Source organism: Xenopus laevis, chromosome 9_10S, assembly GCF_017654675.1.
Source record: "Xenopus laevis strain J_2021 chromosome 9_10S, Xenopus_laevis_v10.1, whole genome shotgun sequence".
NCBI lineage: Eukaryota > Metazoa > Chordata > Amphibia > Anura > Pipidae > Xenopus > Xenopus laevis.
The window spans coordinates 111,022,721-111,048,176 of NC_054388.1; the positions used below are offsets into that span (position 1 = coordinate 111,022,721).

General features: G+C 36.6%; 3 protein-coding genes across 3 annotated transcripts; all 3 read right to left on the minus strand.

The window, feature by feature from the left end:
• Positions 1–419: 419 nt before the first annotated feature.
• Positions 420–2,489, minus strand: LOC121398806 (serine/threonine-protein kinase N2-like). Its single transcript, XM_041578120.1, has 4 exons — positions 2,321–2,489; positions 1,058–1,165; positions 747–827; positions 420–611 (listed from the first exon to the last, which is right to left on the minus strand). The coding sequence occupies exons 1-4, from the start codon at positions 2,456–2,458 to the stop codon at positions 420–422; spliced, it is 519 nt and encodes a 172-aa protein (XP_041434054.1). The 5' UTR covers positions 2,459–2,489.
• A 120-nt stretch (positions 2,490–2,609) lies between these two features.
• Positions 2,610–18,095, minus strand: LOC121398807 (protein kinase C-like 1). The gene is made up of 17 exons (XM_041578121.1): positions 17,977–18,095; positions 17,743–17,874; positions 16,038–16,102; positions 11,579–11,646; positions 9,354–9,479; positions 8,104–8,631; positions 7,822–7,858; positions 6,630–6,788; positions 6,219–6,265; positions 5,335–5,503; positions 4,833–4,882; positions 4,677–4,747; positions 4,398–4,473; positions 3,820–3,911; positions 3,260–3,436; positions 2,857–2,919; positions 2,610–2,757 (listed from the first exon to the last, which is right to left on the minus strand). Exons 1-17 carry the CDS (start codon positions 18,093–18,095, stop codon positions 2,610–2,612), a joined length of 2,127 nt encoding a protein of 708 aa, XP_041434055.1.
• Positions 18,096–22,770: 4,675 nt separating this feature from the next.
• On the minus strand, positions 22,771–25,122 carry LOC121398982 (serine/threonine-protein kinase YPK1-like). The gene is made up of 3 exons (XM_041578692.1): positions 24,539–25,122; positions 23,275–23,382; positions 22,771–23,044 (listed from the first exon to the last, which is right to left on the minus strand). The coding sequence occupies exons 1-3, from the start codon at positions 24,734–24,736 to the stop codon at positions 22,904–22,906; spliced, it is 447 nt and encodes a 148-aa protein (XP_041434626.1). The 5' UTR covers positions 24,737–25,122; the 3' UTR covers positions 22,771–22,903.
• Between the last annotated feature and the right edge of the window lie 334 nt (positions 25,123–25,456).

The following is a 25,456-nucleotide window of genomic DNA, read 5'->3' on the forward strand; positions in this document are numbered from 1 at the left end:
TTGCTCATAATGCCATTCATTAGGACAAAATTTTGAATGTGATCCCTTAACAAGACTTCCTCAGAGCAGTTGTTGTAGTATGGTAGGGATTCGCTGTTGTTGGAGGTTCTTGAATTTTACTAGCCCACATCATTTTCTGTAGTGTGAGTGGGTGGATTGCTTTGTGTTCTTTGTAGATCCATCCATTTCTGTTTCAGTTGGGTTAGTTGGTTTGCTGGGGTTCTTAGGGGTAATCCTTGGGTTTTGTTGATGTTGAGTTTATAATAAGAGATTTGGTTATATTCCGTGTCACTTCCAGTGATTGACTGGGGTTTGTGAGCAATATACAAATAAAAATAGACATATATACATTTTTAACAAATATATAGCTTGTGCTGCCTATGCACCAGGGCTGGGAGTAAAAAGCAGCCCACGTAGGTTTATGTTTCGCTATCAAAAGATGAACCCATGGGGTATTTCAGGTCATCTAATCCCCATTGGGTGTCTTCCCACAGTTTTGCTTTAACCTCCGTTTTTAATTCCAGTTCTGTTTCTGGTTGTTCGTGTGGTCTTCTTTCAGGGATAAATGGGGGCTGGATTTCTTTATTTTCAAGAGCCACCCAGTCTAATCCCTATAAAAACAGGAGAAATAGAATGTACATTATTAATCTATTCAAAGTATGCAGATTTGCAATAAAGACATTAGCTCATAGTGGGTATGAGCAGAAATAAGTGAATCTGGCATGCAGGATACCAGAATAACATACCTCAAAGAATGGACTCTTCTTCACGTCCTCTGTACCATGTTCACCTGTCCCAAGGCGAAGCTGTGCATCTTTCTTTAAGAGCTGCAAAACAAATTGTTATTAGACAGAAGCTTATAGTTCAACACAATACCCTAATCACAAAGAAACAGTTATGATTTTGTAAAGCCACTAGCACAGGAGTGGTACTTAAGTTTTTATAGAATAGTAGTTAGGACAAATATAAGCATAGGGTAAGTAATAATGGAAAGGCTTTACTTTTGTGCAGAACTCTCATACCAATCCAACATACTGATATCATGCTTGGAACTTACATTTACTAATATACTGAGCGTATCCTCAGTTATATCTTCTGGATATTTTGGCTCCTCACTTTTGATGATTACATAAATTTCAAGTGTAGTTGTTCCATTAAATGGTACCTGAAAAAACAACAAAACCCAGAAAGTTGAGTTTGGATAAAAGTAACCTACAATAATGAACAAGGTCTATAACTTGTAAGTTCTATAGGAGTTTTTTCCCAACCAAGCAGCCAACAAAGAAGGTACAGGTATGGGACCTGTTATCCAGAATGCGTAGGACCTGTGTTTTCCGGACAACAGATCTTTCTGTAATTTGGATCTTCATACCTTAAGTTTACTAGAAAATCAGATAAACATTAAATAAACCCTATAGGCTGGTTTGCCTCCAATAAGGATTAATTCTATCTTAGTTTGGAAGCTACTGTTTTGTTATTACAGAGAAAAAGAAAATAATTCTTAAAAATTTGGATTCATTTATGATAATGGAGTCAATGGGAGACAGCCTTTCTTTAATTAGGAACCTTCTGGATAACGGGCTTCCGGGTAATGGATCCCATACCTGTATTTGTTTGATATTTAATAGTATCTTTTAAAAATGAACTCCTAATCATTACACTTTCACCATGTACATTTTATGTTTTTTATTATTGTTGAGTGTGTGTCCTTTATAGGCCCTTTTAAAATAAAAAAAAAATTTGTTTTTTTCCTGCAAATTATGTTTTTTTTATTTTCTTTAAATTTATGTGATTTTGTTTGCTAATCTGCTCTGATGCCTGAAGGCAATTTTAATTTGTTCGAGAAGCTAACACCCGCATCAGCATCATATCCTTTACTGATTGGAAATTTAGTAGTAAATACATTTTTAAATTTCAAGCTGAAAACCATGTCAAGGTTTCCCATGTTATGAGGGTGTTAATGATCCATTTGTAGATTTTTCTGAATTTCCTCTATACAATAAGTGGCAACATAAAAATAGGTTTCCAAAATACTCTGAGAGGATCATTTTCACCCTAAGGCCTGTGGTGCAATAGGCATTTTTTTGGCAGTTGTAAACAAACAGGCTGAAAAAAAAGGCTGAGCCTCTGATTTCTGCTCAGGCTAAAATCTCTGGTGTATCATTGGCCTATCAGTGCATGGAACTGATTATGGTGATACCATGCCTGTCAGTACATTCAGAACACAGAGCAGAAGTCATAACTACTAAATGTAGTTAAAAATGGATATGTGAAAACTCTATCAGTGATTGCCCACTTTGTACTCTAAATAGATACTTACGATTCCAGTGAGCAGTTCATAAATGGTCACTCCCAGTGCCCACCAGTCTACTGATCTTGTGTATTGACCACGGAATAATTCTGGGGCCTTATAGAAGATGGTTCCACATTCGCCATTGGTTATGGTGTCAAAGTTCATTCCTGAAGCAGAAAGAAAGCAGTAAGTTAAAAAGTTTATCCATATAAAAGTTATATTGATTGGTTGAACAGAAGAGCAGAAGTCACTGCAGGTCTTTAATTATCTACCCAGTATATGACACAAAGCAGGTTGTTGTACTGTGCCCCTCTGTCTACCTCTGGTTACAATAACATATATGACCAATGCTCAACTGCTTAACCGTGTATATGTTACAAATCTTACCTAATTCGCTGATCCCAAAGTCTGCAATTTTGACATAACCATCACCATACAGCAATATGTTCTCTGGTTTTAGATCTCTGCAAATCAAATTGAAGTGCATTATAAGATATTGGTTCAACAAAAATATGTATAATATAAAAGGTCTGAAATAAATATAAGACTTAATTATTACTTACCGATGGGCGATATTGTGCTCATGTAAGAACTGCAGTCCTAGAACCATGCAAGCGGAGTAGAATCTGTAAAGATTAAAATAAATTATACATATATCAGTTTTTTAAATCAATTTCATAAATGCAAGCGTATCAATATATAGCTATGGCAAATATGTTATTCCTGAGGCCTAATATTTAGTGGAACATGACATTTTGTTGTCTCAACTTCCCACAGAGCATTAAAACTTGGATGGAGCAACCTTTAATGGCATGAACCAGTAAATGGTTTGGTGTGACTAGTGGGAAGCCAATGTTCTTCCTATTGAGTACCCAATAATAATAGTATTAGATATAAAAAGTGGTAAGAATGACATAAGGGTTTTTCACCTTGGGTTGAGCTCCCTAAAAGATAAGTAGTACTTACCGAACTCTCTCAAGTGGCATTCCAGGTTGAGCCGTGAATGCTGCTAAGTTTCCTGCTTCCGCATACTCCATAACCAGACACAAATGATCTTCAGTCTGGAAGGAGCAGAGTAAACTGGTAAGGAACTGACATTTCTCCTCGTCGATCAGCCGGAGGATGCGCTGCTCTTGGGCAACACTGGGAAATTAAAACCGTTAAAAGTCAATACATGAAAACTTCACATTGAATTATGGCAGAGATAGTGAGTGAGTGGTTCAAATGTTCTTTCATAAAGGTCTAAAATGATTTCTGATTAAAATAAATTTGTCAGTATAGACATGTTACAATCTGAGGTTTGTGCAAGGCCTGTCTCTTATAAATGTCCAAATGCTCTAATTCTACATAATTGTAACCCCTTGTTAATATTATACATCTCTGAGCACCCCCCTCATTAGTTAGGAAGCTGATTAATGTGCAAATGTCTTGTAAAGCCACATTATTTTTAATATATACAGTGTTTCTTTTATGGAAAATCTATATTTTTATAGCTTCATAAAATCACTATTTGACCCATAACTTACCAATGAAATACACCTCTATTGTTGATATCGTGCATTTCTATGGTTTTAATTGCCACAGTCTTTCCAGAGGTTCTGTGTTGTCCCTTGTAGACCTGCAATGAAAGAGCTTCATGAGATACAATACAATACATATTTGGTACCACCGTTCTATTTAGGTGTTTGTGATGGAGAAAAAACACATTGAAAAGTGGAAATTAAGCATGATAAGGCCACATCTTGAAACCAGGGTCACCTTCTTTATTTTTAGCTCTTTTACTTACATCATAACTTACAGTATCTTTAGAATACAACTGACAGAATGAATCAGTGCAAATCAGTTGCTGGTCACTAACTGGTTGCTATAATCTATTTATTTGTTTTTAGTTAGAGCTGCTCAAGGTATAAAAGTCCTTGTGGTGTCACCAATGAGTGGATGACAATCTTTTATGTTCAGCAGTGGTTATAGGCACAAGTAGTTCAAATAGAGGAACCATCCACTTTTTCGTGCTGTGTAATTCCTAGCCAAATGATTTATGTGTTTTCTCCTCAAGTCATCCAGAATAGATTTTGATTTATCATTATGAGACAGAATAGCTTACCTTTCCAAATGCACCCTCGCCGATATATGATTGGAGCTGGAAATCTGTAATAGATGGTATTGCTTTTTGCACCAGCCTAAAATAAAAAACATTTATTTAATTAAAATTATTTCATGCACATTCTTTGTTATGGGCCAAACTTTCAACCCAAACTTAAACAGTTGTTGTACTTGGACACATATATATATATATATATATGCACTATGGGTAAGATGTCATGCAATCTGCCATCTCATATAAACCTCTGATAAAACAACAAACATATTTCAGAATAATTACCTTCTTTCCACCTGATTTTGGTCTAGAGTTTTGTCAAGATCATCAACGATCCGACAATAGTGAGTTCTCCGCTAGAGAAGTAAAATAAATACCATTAATTCAGGTTCAATATAGCACGTATGAGAAAAGTCTATTTATTTTGCCATTAATACTTACCTTCATCCGGTCAGGAAAATCAAAGAACGACTCTGGTTTCTTTATAGGTACTGATAAAAAAAAGAAAAGTTTGGTTAAGCTACATTGCAAAAAGTACCATTGGGAACTGTGGGACAATATGGCTGTAGGGCCTTCTGTTTGTGAGTGGGAATGAGTTAGTTAATTCTAAAGCTGTTGGTCTGAGTAACTCTATATCAATAACCCCGTAATAAGAACCATTAAAGTACATCTTCAAAAGCTTTTGAACTAGTGAACATGACTATATTTCCATTAACTTCAGTACTAGTGGTACTCTTGATGGGTACTTAGTGGCTGGTGTCTTTGAGAGGTAATTCCTAATATATAACTGTGCTCCCCATATAATTCTACATCAATTGCCCTGTCTGTGATATGCATGTAAACACTAGGATTAAATGCAAACATTGACTATAACAGATATTAATCTAGCTGGGAGTTGTGAAGTTAAACAGCAATTAGTAAAATATATGTAAAGAAAAAGCACCTCTACGGATCCGAACTCTATTCTTATTTCTAGTTTCTTCCTTTGCTATTGTCTTTTGCAGGTTTGTATTTTTATCCTGATTGGCTACCTCAGGCTTTTCCCTAACATCCTTCTGTGCATCTGCTTCAGGTGATGAAATGTGAAGAGATGCCTTTTGGCTCCCAGTGTCCTATAGAGATCCAACGTAAAAAGGATGTGATGAAAAACATTTTCAGAAAAAATTGAACAGAGAAAAATCTTTGCTATCTTACTAAAAGTAACTTTAAAGGGATACCCATCTAAAAAAATTACATTCGCTTTGCATTGAGGCAAAATGTTATTCCTAATAGATTTCCAGTACACACTAAGAAGCAAATTTATTCTAATTTTTGTCTTGATCTGTGAAACTTGTGGCAAAAAGTCATGAATAACATCAAAAATTTTAAAATGTATTTTTCTACAAAACAAAATTGGCAACTAAAATCTCTCAAAATTCTATATAAGTTAAATAAGAGATGTATATATATATTTAAGCTATTTTAAGGGTTTTTCTTTAAATCAATTTTTAAATCAATATTCTAATTTAGGTGTTTTTTTATTCATAGTCCAGCAGTCAGGAAAATTGTTTATTAAAAAAAAACTTCTTGAGGGGTTTTGCACGATTGAGTTTGGGGTAAAAAGTTATTTAAAATATTACAACTGAAAGCCCTTTCTGTGAGGCCTTTCCTATTCTCTTGTCAGACTAACTCACTAACTCTGGCCTGTGCCATTTGTACAAAGACAAGAGAAGTATGTAGATGCCTAAGGGGCCTATCATTTTCAGTGGGATTTTATTTACATCCCATAAAAACTAATAATCCTGAATAAAACAACCTCCACTCTGTTTTCCTGAAACCAAAACTCACCTTTGGTCTCTCAGCAGGAACTTTCTCTGGACTTTTCTTTGCTGGAGCTGAAGAGAAGATAAGAAATGGAGGTTTAAATACAACTATATTGAATAGAAGGGTATTGAGATGTTATTTAATTTGCAGAAATGTACATTTGTGAGGCCCATTTATCAAAGTCCAAATTTAGCTCAATATTATTTGAACAAAAACTCTGACAAAATCCGTATGGGATTTTTCACCTGTATTTATCAATACACTTTTGTGAATTTTTTTTTGTGGGGAAAAAAGAATTAATTCACAAAAATTGTTTTTTTTTTAATTTTATTGGATTCGCAGTTTAGTAAATAACCCCCTAAGTGTATGATTTTATACAATATAATATACAGAAACCAATCAGCAAGAATACTCAATATGAATGCTATACTGCACCTGGAAGCATCTGAGCTTCTTCCTCTGGAGATGTTTCTATTTCCATCTTTTTCATGTCTTCTGTTTTCTCTATTTCAACCTCTGTGGCGTTGCTTTTCTTTCCAAAACTCACCCTCAGTTTCTCAGCAGAAACTTTCTTGGGACTTTGCTTCGCTGGAGCTGATGAAAAGATAAGAAATGGAGGTTTAAATACAACTATATTAAATAGAAGAGAATTCATATGTTATATAATTTGCAGAAATGTAAGTTTTAAGGGGTTATTTATCAAGGTCCAAATTTATCTCAGTATCTCTAATATCTAGCTTGGAGCAACTCTGAATTCCCTCTGAGTTTTTTTTTGCTGCGAATCCCCGAAATTATCAGCGCAGATACTGGGACCTTCCCCATTGACTTATATAGGACCTCAAGAGCTTTTAGATGCTGGCTGAGCTTTTAGACCATCAGACTTAATAAATCTCGAATAATTTGTAGTTTTATTTTTTTGCTCTGAAAACTGATAATTATTCAAGGTTCGGATATTTTGTGCTTGATAAATAAGCCACTTAGGGGCAGATTTATCAAGGGTCGAAGTGAATTCAAGGGAATTTTTTAAGTAAAAAAACTTTGAAGTAATTTTTTGGATCGACCATCGAATAGGACAGTATGACTTTGACTTCGAATTCAATTCGAAGTAAAATAGTTTGAATATTCAACCATTCGATAATCTGTCCATAAACTGTCTCTTTAAAAAAAACTTTGACTTCAATACTTCACCAAATTAAACCTGCCGAAGTGCTATGTTAGCTTATGGGGACCTTCTAGAGCAAGTTTTTTAAAGTCAAAGAAAAATTGTTCGATCGATCTCTGAAATCCATTGAATCGTTTGAATGATTTTACTTTGACCGCAAATGACCAAATTCAATGAAAAAAATCTTCGAATTTGATATTCAAAGTCAAAGCAATTCAATTCGATGGTCGAATTTTGAAGTATTTTTAACTGCGAAAATCGACTATTGATAAATCTGGCGCTTAGTGTATGATTTTGTACGATATAGTATACAGAAACCAATCAACAAGAATACTCAATTTGATTGATATAAAACTGCACCTGGAAGCATCTGAGCTTCTTCCTCTATTTCCATATTTTTCATTTCTTCTGGTGTCTCTATTTCCACCTCTGCAATGTTGCTTTCTTTCTTCTCCTCTCTCTCACTAATAGCTAGCTCTTCTTCCTGGTTTATAAACTCAACCTGTGGAGATAGAATTCAAAGGGAAAATGATAAAGCAAGTATCTCAGGATTGAACTTGATGGATTTTATCATCTGTTATGTTACAATATTACTATGTATTTCACAATGGGACTTTTTTGCTTGTTTTGTTTTCCTAAAATGCAGTTTCAACAGCAGCAGGTTACACTCACTATATATATATATAGTGCATCATGAGCTTCATTTTTTTGAATTATCCAACTTTCAAGAAGGAGGACATTTCTTACCTTGCGTTGTATTTCTCTGTTAGGTTCTTCTTGTTCTTCTTTTTCTAGAATGTTGGTCTTTAGTCTCTCATTTGCTATCAATCTGTGTTTTTGCTGTATAGCAAATCTCTGAGCTTCCTCTACAGATTCCTTTTGTTTTTGAATTTTTACATTTTCTTTCATAAGCTCATTTTGCAAATTCCTCTTCATCATTTCCCTACTTGCTTCCTCCTGGTCTTCTTTTTCTTGAATTTTCCACTTTTCCAGAAGAAGCACATTTCTTAATTTGCGTTTTAATATTTGTTTTTTATATTCTTCTTGCACTTCTTTGTCTAGAATGTTGATCTTCAGACTTTCATTTGCTTTCAGTCTCTCTTTCTGCTGTGTTGCAAATTGTTCAGCTTTCTCAAGTGATTCTTCTTTTAGAATTTGTTTAATTTGTTCCTGTTCCCTCATTCTTTTGTTCTTCTGCCTTGTGTATTGTTCGGCTTCATCTTGAGCTTTTCTCTCAAGAGCTTTTCTAGCTTTGATATTCTTGCAGCTAGATTCCTGCAGAAATGAAATACACACACTTAAGCACTCAAGTAAAACAAATTCCTATGAGTCTTGACAGGCCCGGATTTGTGGAAAGGCCACCTAGGCCCAGGCCTAGGGCAGCAGGATTTTAGGGGGGCGGCATGCTGCCCAACCACACCCACATTGGTTCAAAAACACTGGGGATGCGCCGGAGATACAATCATTTTTTTTAATTTTCCCATGCGCCAATCCCCATTGCTCTTGTCCCCCTGGAGGGGACAGGGGTGACGAAAGGGAGTAGGCCTAGGGGTGCCCACTATGTAAATCCGGCCCTGAGTCTTGACTGAATAGTCAGCTTTTACTATTGAATAATAATAACAATAATATAAGACTATCCAAAATAAAAGGTCATTTTATTGTCAATGGGGTTATTTTTAGTCATCTGAAATTTTATTTTTACTCAGTGCCTTTGTAACTTGTTTTGATTTAATCTCTTTCATGGCATATATTTAAGGAAAAAGCATAGTTTCTTATAAAATCTTTTTTGTCCAAATGTATTGTTTTAATAGGGGCATGGCCAGATATATTCATTTAAATTTAACTAATATTTACTCAGAAAAACTATTTTGTTAAGTCACAAGTTTCACTCACTCAACATAAAATAACACTTTTTTCAGTTGAAATGGTTATATTTCTGGATAAGTGGTTACTGAGAGGCAACATATGCTCATTTATATACTGATGAGAAAACTTACATTCTTCTGTGGAGTCAGAAGTTTTTCAACAAGTGCTTTTGATACCACCTGTTCTGTGATCTTTGCTTCAATGACCAGTTCCTGGGGACAAGATGGTGCAGTCACAGTCGTACGTTGATTGTGGTCCTATACAAAGGATACATACAAAAATTAATTGTTTTGAAGAAAATGTACATTCCTGCAGTGCAATATAATAGGGCAAATCTCAAAATTTCAGTGTGAAACGCAGACCTTCATTGCAAACTTCTCATGACCTCCTGACACAAACTTTTCATTCACATTCTTAGTGATGAGTAATCTTACTCTAAGTGTCAAGGCTATTTTTCTATGCTCAAAAATAATCCCTTTAGCATGGTGTATTAAATGAACTATATTCATACAACAGTTACAATAGAAAGCTGTTCCTCATGAAGGTAAGGATGTCATATGAATTGGCGGCTTCCCTCTCATGTTCCAGTACTGTAATAATTTGAGTTAATATGAGTAGATGCCCATGTAATTCTGGGTGTAGCACTTGGTGGTTGGGGGGGGTCATAAAATATACAATATTTACATGGGACACAATATATACTAATGGTATCATAAGGATTACAGAGTACAAAAGGTTAGAAGGACCTAGAGATTAGAGTTTACAAACTAAAAGGTTAGGGTACAATTGAGACATTAGGATTATATAAATACTTTGTCATTTTTGATACAGCAATGATTAATTAAGGTACATCGAATAAGCCTCTTTAAACAGGTGGGTCTTTAAGGAGCGCTTGAAAGTTAGGAAAGAAGGAGAAAGTCTGGCAGCTCGAGGCAGAGAGTCCCAGAGGAAAGCAGAAGCCCGAGAGAAGTCTTGTAGACGAGAATGGGCAGAAGTGATCAGAGGAGAAGTGAGGTGAAGATCAGAAGCAGAGTGAAGGTTTCGTGAAGGAGAGTATTTGGAGATTAGAGATGAAATATAGGGAGGGGTTTCATTATTAAGGGCCTTGAATGTGAGTGTAAGTAATTTGAATTTGATTCTAGAAGAGATTGGGAGCCAGTGAAGGGACATGCATATGGGAGCAGCTGATGTTGAGCAGCGAGATAGATGAATGACTCTAGCAGCCGCATTTAGAACAGATTGGTGTTGTGAAAGATGACTTTGATGGAATACCTGTGAGGAGTAGGTTACAGTAATCAAGGCGGGAGATGATGAGAGACTGAATTAGTGTTTCAGTTGATTCTGAACTGAGATAGGGTCGTATTCGAGCAATGTTGCGCAGTTGAATACGGCAAGATTTTGCAAGTGATTGAATGTGAGGTGAAAAAGACAGATGCGAGTCTAAGATGACTCCTAGGCAGCGTGCCTGTGTGGTGGAATGAAAGGTGGTGTTGTTTACTGTGAGTGATATCTGAGGGACAGGGGAAGATCTTGGAGGAAATATAATGAGTTCTGTTTTAGAAAGGTTCAGTTTCAGGTGGCGCTGTGACAGGAGGAGACAGCAGAGAGGCAGTCTGTGACTTGGGAAAGGAAAGAATTAGAAAGATCAGAAGTAGACAAGTAGAGTTGGGTGTCATCAGCATAAAGGTGATACTGAAGTCCAAATGACTGAATAAGTTTTCCTAGTGAAGTTGTATAGAGCGAGAACAGCAGGGGGCCAAGAACAGAGCCTTGAGGAACTCCAACAGAGAGTGGGAAAGTAGTAGAAGTAGAGTTAGAGAAGGAAACTTTAAAGGAACGGTCAGACAGATAAGATGTAAACCATGATATACAGATTATCTTTTTTAGAATTTTGGTTTATTTTTAGAAGCATTTCAGTTGTTCCTTTAAACAACAATTATAGTTTTTCTATTACCTATTATGACAACAGGCAAAAATCTATTACTCTGTAAAACTACCATTTTATTGTTATATTGTTCAGGGCCTCTACTATTCATATGCAAGTGAAAGCACTGCCTGGTTGCTAGGGTACACTGAGCTCTAGCAAGTAGATTCAATTCTAAACTGGAGAACTACTAAACAAAATGCTGAATAAAAAAAAATGTTCATTGCTCTAAATATCAATATCTCCATCATACTAATCTTCATTCAAAGGTGAAATAACCATAAAATCCAAAAACATGGAGCTTTCATAACAATGCTGGTATATATATATATATATATATATATATATATATATATATATAGATAGATAAACAATAGGATAGAACAGAGCCATGTGTTGTCTGAATATTAAAGATAAAAGTTTTAGCCTTACCTCATTGTTCGTTCTAAAGATGGTGTTGAACGTTTTTTGAAATTTTGAATACATTGTTGTTCTTATTCCTAAATTAGAAAATAAGTAGTTGAAGCAATCATTTCTTAAAAAAACAAGTAAACCATAAAATTGTTGTTGTTGATACAACATTTTAGAATCAATTTTCTATATTGCCTTGGAAAAAATTTGGTTGAAAGGTGAATTTTACTCATTTGTTTCATTCCCCCCATGTTAATGCTCTGTTTCTCTAATACTGATACAACTCAATAAAAATTGTAATATAAAACCAGTAACTAAGTAAATCAAATATCTCAAGTTTTATTCTATATGATATAAAATAATAGATAGAGAGGTTGCGTATTTACAGTTAATAAAACTGGGTTACATTGGGTTTACATGAATTTGCTTATTAGTATCAAACAGTCACAGTGTGAACTCATTGGTGGCTAACCAGCATATGCACTGACATGAAAGTAAAGTCCTGAGCCTAGATAAACTACTAGATTTTAAATTAATTTTTTCAGTTTTAAAAATAAAAAATAAATTCTATGTACCATTAAAGAATAATTCAATTGTACTTACAAATAATCCAATTGGAGTAGATCTTTGTAAACAAATTACTGATCAGTACCAAACAGTACCAGTGTGCACTGATTGGCAGCTAACCAGCAACTAGTACAGAATTGTGATGTTGAAAGCCTACTTGTTAACTAAAATGCCTGGTTGCCAAGGTAACAAGTTTACTTGGAGTAAACAATGATGACATCACAATGCCTTGTTGCCAAGGTAACATTTACTTGGAGTAAACAATGATGACATCACAATGCCCTGTTGCCAAGGTAACATTTACTCGGAGTAAACAATGATGACATCACAATGCCCTGTTGCCAAGGTAACATTTACTTGGAGTAAACAATCATGACATCACAATGCCCTGTTGCCAAGGTAACATTTACTTGGAGTAAACAATGATGATATCACAATGCCTTGTTGCCAAGGTAACATTTACTTGGAGTAAACAATGATGACATCATAATGCCCTGTTGCCAAGGTAACGTTTACTTGGATTAAAGAATGATGACATAACAAAGCCCTGTTGCCACTAACATATGAGGATATTATGGGATGTATATTTACTGACAGATAAGGTTATTATGGGATGCATGTTTAGTGACATATGAGATTATTATGGGGTGTATATTTACTGAAATAGGAGGTTATTATGGGATGTATATTTACTGCCATATGAGATTATTATGGTATGTATATTTACTGATATATGAGGATATTATGGGATGTATATATATTGATATATGAGATTATTATGTGATGTATATTTACTGATATATGAGGATATTATGGGATGTATATTTACTGAAATATGAGATTAGTATGGGATGTATATTTACTGACATATGAGGATATTATGGGATGTATATTTACTGACATATGAGGTTATTATTATGGGATGTATATTTGCTGACATATGAGGATATTATTATGGGACGTATATTTACTGACATATGAGGTTATTATTATGGGATGTATATTTACTGACATATGAGAATATTATGGGATGTATATTTACTGATATATGAGGATATTATGGGATGTATATTTACTGACATATGAGAATATTATGGGATGTATATTTACTGACATATGAGGATATTATGGGATGTATATTTACTGACATATGAGGATATTAGGGGCTGTATATTTACTGACATATGAGGATATTATGGGATGTATATTTACTTACATTTGAGATTATTATTCACTTATCCCCAATGATTATCTTACAATTCCTTCCTTGTTGCCATGGGCATACAGCATGAATAACTAATCATCAACCTGTTTGGTATTGTTAAAATAAAAATTCATTATGACCTTTGTCTAATGGAATTAAGAATCATTCGTTTAATATTCTGTACCATTTTTGAAACAATCAAGTTTGTTTTCAATATCCCCCTCTCAGCAATATGTCTGTATCTTCCTGCAGATTTAGCAATTTTTCAATGTAAGTGTCTACTGCAATTGAAATTTTTCCTGGTAAGAAAATTGTGAACTCAACTACTTTTGATTCATAGTCTAGAAACCTCGAATACACAAGTTTTATTAAGCACAAAAAAGCTGATGACTCAAACATAAAAGCTCAAACGGAAGGTGTATTTCCACATTCTATCTTAAAATTTGAGTTTTTCTAAATAATTTAAACATTTTACATCTTATTAAAACTTAAGAGTCATGTGTGTTTTAGATTTGATGATGATTTTGAGTAAATTTAGTTTTCCAGTTTTTAAAATTCCCTTGTTTCCCCATGTTTTTTAACAAGCTTGACTTGACGATGAGCCAAATAAATACAGCTTAGTGTGAATAAAAGAATAAAAAGAACAGAATAGAATACAGTGTATTATTGGTGACACCATTTAAGTGTAAAATTTTCAGCAATCATAAATTTCACACTTTCAATAAAAAAATTGAATATGCTCAAAAAAGTTATGCTCCTATCAGTTATTTTCAGTCAGTCAGTCAAGGCATTTTCAGTTATCAAGGCATAGGGCACATGGACTGATGCATTTAACTTTACTATCAAAATCAGAATCAGAAGAATTGTATAGTTATTTCATTATTTTAGAAAGAGTATAGAATTGTTAATGATTACATAAACTTTAAAGTTCATATTATTCTTATTATGAGTTCATAATTACATTACAAAATCTATTGGTCTGCAATTTCCAAAATGAGAACATATTTTTTCATCAAATAATACAAATGGTTTATGTATTGCAGGTGTTGAAATTTGGTTCCAATTTACTCATAGTGTAGTATAAAATTACTTCTGTTATAGATAGAATTGCTGAATAGTTAAACTGATTGTTAGCTAATTAGCACTGGACTGTGAAGTAATATGCTGTCTATTATTAAACAGTGAAAATGGCTTACTTTCATATAGCTGTTGTATTTGGGTTAGATCTCTAGCCCACTTATAGTGTGGAATATAATGACATAAGTTGTAGTAATCTGCAATTTAGATTTCACATGTATAGGCTCACAGTTTTAAGTTTTGTTTTAGACTTAGGAAACATTTTGGGGCTGATTCACAAAGGATCGAATATCGAGGGTTAATTATACCAGGGGGCATATTTACTAAAGGACAAAGTGGCAAATGCTGGTGACAATTTGCTAGAGTTACTACCCACAGGGACATTGCCAATTTACTAATGGGCACAGGCGCCAATTTGCTAGCAATAGAGATAGGCGCTATCGCTCATTCGCACTCTATCACTAGGTAACAATTCACTCTGGCGAACGGACATTGCTCCACAAATTCACTAAAATGCGGACTTTACTGAACGTTACGTCTTTTGCCAGACTTGCCTTTGCCAGTCAGACCAGGTGAAGTGAACTGCATATTCTGTGAGTGGAAAAAGCATTGAAGTTCAAAAATGCTGGTGTCTTTTTCTTTTTTCAGAGTGATAGCCTGCAAAGTCCTTGACATTTTTTTTATGGGTGACCGGTTTCCCCCATACATTTTCTAACATATGGAACATTAACTATACAGTGGGCAAGTGAAAAGTCGCCAGTGTTTGGTGCCCACGATGAAACTCTGCATTTTATCGTTGTCTAAGCAAATTTTGACGTGAAGCGGTCACTGGCGACTTTTTTTTTTTTGGCCGGTTAGTTAATCTGCTCCCAAGAATCCGGGAAATGCTAAGAGAATGATATGGTGTGTAAAATCAATTACAACTCACCCTCCAAATGCTTGGCCTTAAAACAGAACACATAGGATTTTAGCGCAAATAGTTTGATCGAACGATCGAAGGATTATTTCTTCGATCGAACGATTAAATCCTTCGATCGAACGATTAAATCCTTCGAATCGAACGATTCGAAGGATTTTAATCCAACGATCAAAGGAATATCCTTCGATCAAAAAAACTTAGGAAAGCATATGGGGACCTTCCCCACAGACTAACATTGCGTTCGGTAGGTTTTAGATGGCGAACTAGGGGGTCAAAGTTTTTTCTTATAGAGACAGTACTTTGACTATCGAATGGTCAAATAATTGAATGATTTTTAGTTCGAATCCTTCGATTCGAAGTCGAAGTCGTAGTCGAAGGTCGAAGTAGCCCATTCGATGGTCGAAGTAGCCCAAAAAACACTTCGAAATTCAAAGTTTTTTTACTTCGAAACCTTCACTCGAAGTTAGTGAATTGGCCCCATATATTAGACCAATATGGCCAATAACTCTGTACTAGTTTCCACCCACTGCTCATCGCTGGTAGAGCTCATGATTGTGAGATGCAGACCTTTTAATCTGCCACGGGAATTAACCACTGTGTTCATCATTGGGGTATATAACCCCCCAAGTGAAAATGCTAAAGAGGCACACTGTGAGCTGTACGGAGCTATTAGTGATCTGCAAAACACACCCGGAGGGATTGTTTATTGTTACCGGAGACTTCAACCATGTAAATCTCAAGGTGGCTCTTCCAAAATTCTACCAACATGTAGATTTTGCTACGAGAGGGGAAAACACACAGGATCTAGTTTACACAAACAGTCCTGGCACATACCGGGCAGAGCCCCACCCCCACCTGGGATAATCAGATCACATTTCTCTTATGAAGAAATTCAGAAGAGACTAGAACATGTTAAGATTAACAAAGGTCCAGGGCCAGATGGTATTCATCCCAGGGTAATTAGCGAGCTTAGCTCTGTGATTGCCAAACCTCTTTACTTAATTTTTCAGGATTCATTGAGATCTGGCATAGTGCCGAGAGACTGGCAAATTGCTAATGTGGTGCCTCTATTCAAAAAAGGATCCCGTTCTCAGCCTCAAAACTATAGGCCAGTTAGTCTGACGCCAGTGGTAGGAAAGCTTTTCAAAGGGTTAATAAAGGATAAGATACTGGACTTCATAGCAAATCATAATACTATGAGTTTGTGCCAGCATGGTTTTATGCGTAATAGATCTTGCCAGACTAACTTAATTTCTTTTTATGAGAATGTAAGTAGAGACCTCGATTCTGGGATGGCAGTGGATGTTATTTACTTAGATTTTGCTAAAGCATTTGATACAGTGCCACACAAAAGGTTACTGGTTAAATTAAGGAATGTTGGCCTGGAACATAGTATTTGCACCTGGATAGAGAACTGGCTAAAAGATAGACGACAAAGAGTGGTGGTAAATGGAACATTTTCTAATTGGACCAGTGTTGTTAGTGGAGTACCGCAGGGCTCTGTACTAGGTCCCTTGCTTTTCAACTTGTTTATTAATGACCAGGAGGTGGGCATTGAAAGTACGGTTTCTATTTTTGCAGATGATACTAAATTGTGCAGAACTTATACACTAAATGGCAGTGTGTTGGGAGTTTCCTTAAATGAGAAGGATCTAGGGGTCTTTGTAGATAACACGTTGTCTAATTCTGGGCAGTGGCATTCTGTGGCTACTAAAGCAAATAAAGTTCTGTCTTGCATAAAAAAGGGCATTTACTCAAGGGATGAAAACATAATTATGCCTCTTTATAGGTCCCTGGTAAGGCCTCATCTGGAGTATGCAGTGCAGTTTTGGACTCCAGTCCTTAAGAGGGATATAAATGAGCTGGAGAGAGTGCAGAGACGTGCAACTAAATTGGTTAGAGGGACGGAAGACTTTAATTATGAGGGTAGACTGTCAAGGTTGGGGTTGTTATCTCTGGGAAAAAGGCGCTTGCGTGGGGACATGATTACACTTTACAAGTACATTAGAGGACATTATAGACAAATGGCAGGGGACCTTTTTACCCATAAAGTGGATCACCGTACCAGAGGCCACTCCTTTAGACTAGAAGAAAAGAACTTTCATTTGAAGCAACGTAGGGGGTTCTTCACAGTCAGGTCAGTGAGGTTGTGGAATGCACTGCCGGGTGATGTTGTGATGCTGATTCAGTTAATGCCTTTAAGAGTGGCTTGGATGATTTTTTGGACAGACATAATATCAAAGGCTATTGTGATACTAAGCTCTATAGTTAGTATAGGTATGGGTATATAGAATTTAATTAAAAGTAGAGAGGGGTGTATTTATGGATGCTGGGTTTTCATTTGGAGGGGTTGAACTTGATGGACTTTGTCTTTTTTCAACCCAATTTAACTATGTAACTATGTAACTATGTTAATACCTGCCCATAGACCGATTGTCAGACGGTCCAAACCAGTTCCAAGGAAGGTGAGAACCTGGCCAGCAGATGCTATCCCTGCTCTTCAGGACTGTTCTGAGTACACCGACTGGAACATATTCGAAGAGGCTGCGGCTGTTGAGGATAATACAAATTTGGAAGAGTTCACATCAACTGTGATGTGCTACATCACCAAGTGCATAGATGATGTCACTATTTACAAGACCATCACTATACATCCCAATCAGAAACCGTGGTTGTCTGCTTAGGTACGTGAACTGCTGAGATCTCGGAGCCTTCAGATCAGGTGATAAGGCAGCTCTCAGAACGGCAAGGGCAAAACTGTCCAAGGCCATCAAAGCAGCCAAATGTGCATATAGTCATAGGATACATAGCCAATTTCAAGATAGCGGGAACACCAGGCGCATGTGGCAAGGCATTTTGGCTATCACCAACTACAGGATGACAACACCAGTCTGTGATGATGATGCCTCCATTCCAGATATGCTTAGTGCTTAGAGAATGTGCAGACCGGCTGGCAGATGTTCTCACCAACATCTTCAACATCTCCCTGAGCACTGCTGTTGTTCCCAGGTTCTTCAAGGAGTCCATCATCATTCCTGTGCCAAAGAAGTCCCACATGTCCTGCCTAAATGACTGTCATCCTATTGCACTAACATCCACCATAATGAAGTGCTTTGAGAGGCTGGTCATGAGACACATCAAAGGCCTCCTCTTGCCAACTCTGTATCCACTGCAATTTGCCTACCGTTCCAATCGCTCAGCGGACGATGCCATCACCACTACCCTGCACTTTTCCCTTAGCCACCTAGACAATAAAGACACATATGTATGTATGCTGTTCATAGACTTCAGCTCAGCATTCAATACAATCATTCCTGTAAGCTGAGCATGCTGGGCCTGAACATCTCTATCTGCAACTGGATCCTGGACTTCCTGACCAAGAGACCTCAGGTAGTCTGAATGGGAAAAAACATCTCCAGTACCATCACACTGAGCATGGGAGCTCCCCAAGGTTGTGTGCTTAGTCCACTGCTGTTCATACTGCTGACTCATGACTGTGGGGCAAGTCATGGATCCAATCACATCATGACCGTGTACTAGAGTTGTTGTATAGCACCGGGGGGTTCTGGAAGAACGCCATTTCGTTTTTACTATGTACTGTATTTACTGTATAGGGCTGAAATGGCAATAAAATCCACTTGATTGACTTGATATGGTTGACCAAGGTTTGCTTGTTTAGTGATCTGGACAGGTAAATAAATCTTGATCTAGGGGCCTCTTAGAAGTAAACTAAATGACCAATAATGTAGAACATATGAGGGGATGCTAATTAATTTGGCACTCCCATCGACCAAAGTTGCTAACTTTATAGAACTCCAAGGTCACGTTTAATATCCGCATATTATAACATACATTTCAGTGTGTCATGACATAATAAACTGTGCAGCCATTATAACAGATCAACAAGCAACGTTTATATAGTAAATAATGTACCCCATATTGTAAGATATAATTATATGATATGTCACCAAGGAATTCCATTCTGTGGGTGGGGGGGGGAGGGTTGATTGCAGTCATTGATGCTGACTTGGTTATGCACAAGTTCCTGTCAGTGACTCATGTGACAGGAATTACATCACAAAGCACTGATTATAACATAACGGATGACATAACCAAGCACCATTTATAAAATTATAATCTACAGGATATTCATGGCTCCTGTGTATTATACTGAGAAATAACAATGGAAAATGAAAATATTTTTTTCACACACACTTTGAACCATAAAATTATTATTTAAATTCCCCTCCACTCCATGTGTAGTTCATCTAGAAAGGTCTAGTGTTATATTAATACAGGAACACTTAAACATTAAGCATAAGGTACATGGGAAGAATTTAATGGACTTGCTAACAATTTGTTCTATAAGTATTTTTATCTATTGTCTAGGGAAAATGGCCTTACAATCAATTTTTTGTATTTTTCTTTGAAGAAAACAAAATACTTATAATAGAAGAAAATATATGACAACACACAATGTTTTTCATTTATTGAAAAGTTTATTTCAAGTTTTTACAGTATTGGCAAATCCATGCCTTCATGGATGGGATCAATGGGAACATTTGATGCAGGGCTGTGGGTGTTTTGTACCATCTGTAGAAGATTTTCTTTTGGTTTTCCATGTGGTTGGTGCACTTGGAGTATTTGAGGGGAGATTTGCCGCTTGTATCCATTGGAGGAGTGGTAATGATGTTGTAATTTGTAGGTCTTGTTCCATTTGGTGATATACTGTATCTTCTCAGTTGATGGGTGACTGGTTATTATACTATAAATTCTAGATCAGTGGTCCCCAACCAGTGGCTCGTGAGCAAAATGTTGCTCTCCAACCCCTTGGATGTTGCTCCCAGTGGCCAGAAAGCAGGAGCTTATTTTTGAATTCCAGGCTTGGAAGGAAGTTTTAGTTGCATAAAAACCAGGTGTACTGCCAAACAGCTCCTCCTTTAGTCTTCCAGTCCCCTTAGGGGCTACCATCAGTCAATTACAGCCCATATTTGGCACCCCAGCATGCTTATATTGCTCTCCAACTTGTTCTTACATTTGAATGTGGCTCACAGGTTAAAAAGGTTGCGGATCCCCACAAATCCACACATTATATAATTTAAATATCTCCCCCTTGATGACCAAACTGACCCGAGAACTTAATGCATGGTCCAAAGTACCAGTGAATTAAATGTCAATTAATTAAGATGATATGGTTCCCTCGTTTGTTGTATTTTTTGCAAATGCTCCCACTATTTTTGTAATTTACATGATGCGGCAGACTGGCTCAACAATAGAGAGTTTTGTGCATTGTCTTCTCTAGAACAGGCTTTCATACCAAATACCTCCCTGGCCTCTCTTTTGCATTTAAAGGAGGGACAAATACCACAGACAATTAAGGAAAATCTACTGCTAAATACCACAATTAGAGCCTGGCAAGCAGCACATCATAGACTGTCTATTTCACCCTCATTGTCCCCTTTCCTATCTTTTCTAGGCAATCCTAGATAGTTGTCCAATTGTTTCTAGTCCATTTAGGTTCCAGTTCTTTGTTGTCTGCAATTCCAGATCATAGTAACATAGTAACATAGTAAGTAAGGTTGAATCTGCCAGTTGATCCAGAGGAAGGCAAAAAAAACCCCATCTGAAGCCTCTCCAATTTGCCTCAGAGGGGGAAAAATTCCTTCCTGACTCCAAAATGGCAATCGGACTAGTCCCTGGATCAACTTGTTCTATGAGCTATTTCCCATAACCCTGTATTCCCTCACTTGCTAAAAAGCTATCCAACCCCCTTCTTAAAGCTATCTAATGTATCAGCCTGTACAACTGATTCAGGGAGAGAATTCCACATCTTCACAGCTCTCACTGTAAAAGACCCCTTCTGAATATTTAGGCGGGAACCTCTTTTCTTCAATCAGAATGGGTGACCTCGTGTCAGCTGGAAAGATCTACTGGTAAATAAAGCATTAGAGAGATTATTATATGATCCCCTTATATATTTATACTTAGTTATCATATCACCCCTTAAGCGCCTCTTCTCCAGCGTGAACATCCCCAATTTTGGCCAGTCTTTCCTCATAGCTAAGATTTTCAATACCTTTTACCAGCTTAGTTTCCCTTCTCTGTACCCTCTCTAATACAATAATGTCCTGTTTGAGTGATGGAGACCAAAACTGTACGGCATATTCTAGATGGGGCCTTACAAGTGCTCTATACAGTGGAAGAATGACCCCCACCTCCCTTGACTCTATGCCCCATTTAATACAGCTCAAGACCTTATTTGCCCTTGATGCTGCTGACTGGCATTGCTTGCTACAGACAAGTTTATCATCTACAAGGACTCCAAGGTCCTTTTCCATAATGGATTTGCTTAGTGCAGTCCCATTAAGGGTATAAGTGGATATTTTTACATCCCATGTGCATGACCTTACATTTATCAACATTGAATCTCATTTGCCACTTGCCAGTTTGACAAGCTCCTGTTGCAAAGATGCCACATCCTGGATGGAATTAATTGGGCTGATAGTTTTGTGTCATCTGCAAACACTGATACATTACTTACAACACCCTCCCCTAAGTCATTCATGAACAAGTTAAATAAAAGTGGACCCAATACTGAGCCCTGGGGGACCCCACTAAGAACCTTACTCCAAGTAGAGATTGTCCCATTAACAACCACCCTCTGTACCCGATCCTGTAGCCAGTTTCCTATCCATGTGCAAACGACTTCATTTAGCCCAACAGACCTTAGTTTAGAAAGCAGTCGTTTGTGGGGCACAGTATCAAACGCTTTGGCAAAATCCAAATAGATCACATCTACTGCCCCCCCACTGTCCAGCATCTTACTTACCTCATCATAAAATGCAATCAAATTCGTCTGACATGACCTATCCTTCATAAAGCCATGCTGATTGTTGCTCATAATGCCATTCATTAGGACAAAATTTTGAATGTGATCCCTTAACAAGACTTCCTCAGAGCAGTTGTTGTAGTATGGTAGGGATTCGCTGTTGTTGGAGGTTCTTGAATTTTACTAGCCCACATCATTTTCTGTAGTGTGAGTGGGTGGATTGCTTTGTGTTCTTTGTAGATCCATCCATTTCTGTTTCAGTTGGGTTAGTTGGTTTGCTGGGGTTCTTAGGGGTAATCCTTGGGTTTTGTTGATGTTGAGTTTATAATAAGAGATTTGGTTATATTCCGTGTCGCTTCCAGTGATTGACTGGGGTTTGTGAGCAATATACAAATAAAAATAGACATATATACATTTTTAACAAATGTATAGCTTGTGCTGCCTATGCACCAGGGCTGGGAGTAAAAAGCAGCCCACGTAGGTTTATGTTTCGCTATCAGAAGATGAACCCATGGGGTATTTCAGGTCATCTAATCCCCATTGGGTGTCTTCCCACAGTTTTGCTTTAACCTCCGTTTTTAATTCGAGTTCTGCTTCTGGTTGTTCATGTGGTCTTCTTTCAGGAATAAATGGGGGCTGGATTTCTTTATTTTCAAGAGCCACCCAGTCTAATCCCTATAAAAACAGGAGAAATAGAATGTACATTATTAATCTATTCAAAGTATGCAGATTTGCAATAAAGATATTAGCTCATAGTGGGTATGAGCAAAAATAAGTGAATCTGGCATGCAGGATACCAGAATAACATACCTCAAAGAATGGACTCTTCTTCACGTCCTCTGTACCATGTTCACCTGTCCCAAGGCGAAGCTGTGCATCTTTCTTTAAGAGCTGCAAAACAAATTGTTATTAGACAACAGCTTATAGTTCAACACAATACCCTAATCACGAAGAAACAGTTATGATTTTGTAAAGCCACTAGCACAGGAGTGGTACTTTAGTTTTTATAGAATAGTAGTTAGGACAAATATAAGCATAGGGTAAGTAATAATGGAAAGGCTTTACTTTTGTGCAGAACTCTCATACCAATCCAACATACTGATATCATGCTTGGAACTTACATTTACTAATATACTGAGCGTATCCTCAGTTATATCTTCTGGATATTTTGGCTCCTCACTTTTGATGATTACATAAATTTCAAGTGTAGTTGTTCCATTAAATGGTACCTGAAAAAACAACAAAACCCAGAAAGTTGAGTTTGGATAAAAGTAACCTACAATAATGAACAAGGTCTATAACTTGTAAGTTCTATAGGAGTTTTTTCCCAACCAAGCAGCCAACAAAGAAGGTACAGGTATGGGACCTGTTATCCAGAATGCGTAGGACCTGTGTTTTCCGGACAACAGATCTTTCTGTAATTTGGATCTTCATACCTTAAGTTTACTAGAAAATCAGATAAACATTAAATAAACCCTATAGGCTGGTTTGCCTCCAATAAGGATTAATTCTATCTTAGTTTGGAAGCTACTGTTTTGTTATTACAGAGAAAAAGAAAATAATTCTTAAAAATTTGGATTCATTTATGATAATGGAGTCAATGGGAGACAGCCTTTCTTTAATTAGGAACCTTCTGGATAACGGGCTTCCGGGTAATGGATCCCATACCTGTATTTGTTTGATATTTAATAGTATCTTTTAAAAATGAACTCCTAATCATTACACTTTCACCATGTACATTTTATGTTTTTTATTATTGTTGAGTGTGTGTCCTTTATAGGCCCTTTTAAAATAAAAAAAAATTATGTTTTTTTCCTGCAAATTATGTTTTTTTTATTTTCTTTAAATTTATGTGATTTTGTTTGCTAATCTGCTCTGATGCCTGAAGGCAATTTTAATTTGTTCGAGAAGCTAACACCTGCATCAGCATCATATCCTTTACTGATTGGAAATTTAGTAGTAAATACATTTTTAAATTTCAAGCTGAAAACCATGTCAAGGTTTCCCATGTTATGAGGGTGTTAATGATCCATTTGTAGATTTTTCTGAATTTCCTCTATACAATAAGTGGCAACATAAAAATAGGTTTCCAAAATACTCTGAGAGGATCATTTTCACCCTAAGGCCTGTGGTGCAATAGGCATTTTTTTTGGCAGTTGTAAACAAACAGGCTGAAAAAAAAGGCTGAGCCTCTGATTTCTGCTCAGGCTAAAATCTCTGGTGTATCATTGGCCTATCAGTGCATGGAGCTGATTATGGTGATACCATGCCTGTCAGTACATTCAGAACACAGAGCAGAAGTCAGAACTACTAAATGTAGTTAAAAATGGATATGTGAAAACTCTATCAGTGATTGCCCACTTTGTACTCTAAATAGATACTTACGATTCCAGTGAGCAGTTCATAAATGGTCACTCCCAGTGCCCACCAGTCTACTGATCTTGTGTATTGACCACGGAATAATTCTGGGGCCTTATAGAAGATGGTTCCACATTCGCCATTGGTTATGGTGTCAAAGTTCATTCCTGAAGCAGAAAGAAAGCAGTAAGTTAAAAAGTTTATCCATATAAAAGTTATATTCATTGGTTGAACAGAAGAGCAGAAGTCACTGCAGGTCTTTAATTATCTACCCAGTATATGACACAAAGCAGGTTGTTGTACTGTGCCCCTCTGTCTACCTCTGGTTACAATAACATATATGACCAATGCTCAACTGCTTAACCGTGTATATGTTACAAATCTTACCTAATTCGCTGATCCCAAAGTCTGCAATTTTGACATAACCATCACCATACAGCAATATATTCTCTGGTTTTAGATCTCTGCAAATCAAATTGAAGTGCATTATAAGATATTGGTTCAACAAAAATATGTATAATATAAAAGGTCTGAAATAAATATAAGACTTAATTATTACTTACCGATGGGCGATATTGTGCTCATGTAAGAACTGCAGTCCTAGAACCATACAAGCGGAGTAGAATCTGTAAAGATTAAAATAAATTATACATATATCATTTTTTTAAATCAATTTCATAAATGCAAGCGTATCAATATATAGCTATGGCAAATATGTTATTCCTGAGCCCTAATATTTAGTGGAACATGACATTTTGTTGTCTCAACTTCCCACAGAGCATTAAAACTTGGATGGAGCAACCTTTAATGGCATGAACCAGTAAATGGTTTGGTGTGACTAGTGGGAAGCCAATGTTCTTCCTATTGAGTACCCAATAATAATAGTATTAGATATAAAAAGTGGTAAGAATGACATAAGGGTTTTTCACCTTGGGTTGAGCTCCC

Coding starts and splice junctions, on each gene's coding strand:
- LOC121398982 (XM_041578692.1), bottom strand. CDS start 24,736: ATGAATATAACTTTTATATGGATAAACTTTTTAACTTACTGCTTTCTT. Junction 23,383..24,538: donor ATGAACTGCTCACTGGAATC/GTAAGTATCTAT, acceptor TTGTTTTTTCAG/GTACCATTTAATGGAACAAC. Junction 23,045..23,274: donor CGCTCAGTATATTAGTAAAT/GTAAGTTCCAAG, acceptor TTTGTTTTGCAG/CTCTTAAAGAAAGATGCACA.
- LOC121398806 (XM_041578120.1), bottom strand. CDS start 2,458: ATGAACTTTGACACCATAACCAATGGCGAATGTGGAACCATCTTCTAT. Junction 828..1,057: donor CGCTCAGTATATTAGTAAAT/GTAAGTTCCAAG, acceptor TTTGTTTTGCAG/CTCTTAAAGAAAGATGCACA. Junction 612..746: donor AGAAGAGTCCATTCTTTGAG/GTATGTTATTCT, acceptor CTGTTTTTATAG/GGATTAGACTGGGTGGCTCT.
- LOC121398807 (XM_041578121.1), bottom strand. CDS start 18,095: ATGGCCTTGGACAGTTTTGCCCTTGCCGTTCTGAGAGCTGCCTTATCA. Junction 4,883..5,334: donor TAGAGTTCGGATCCGTAGAG/GTGCTTTTTCTT, acceptor TTTTTTTATCAG/TACCTATAAAGAAACCAGAG. Junction 3,912..4,397: donor GCGAGGGTGCATTTGGAAAG/GTAAGCTATTCT, acceptor CTTTCATTGCAG/GTCTACAAGGGACAACACAG.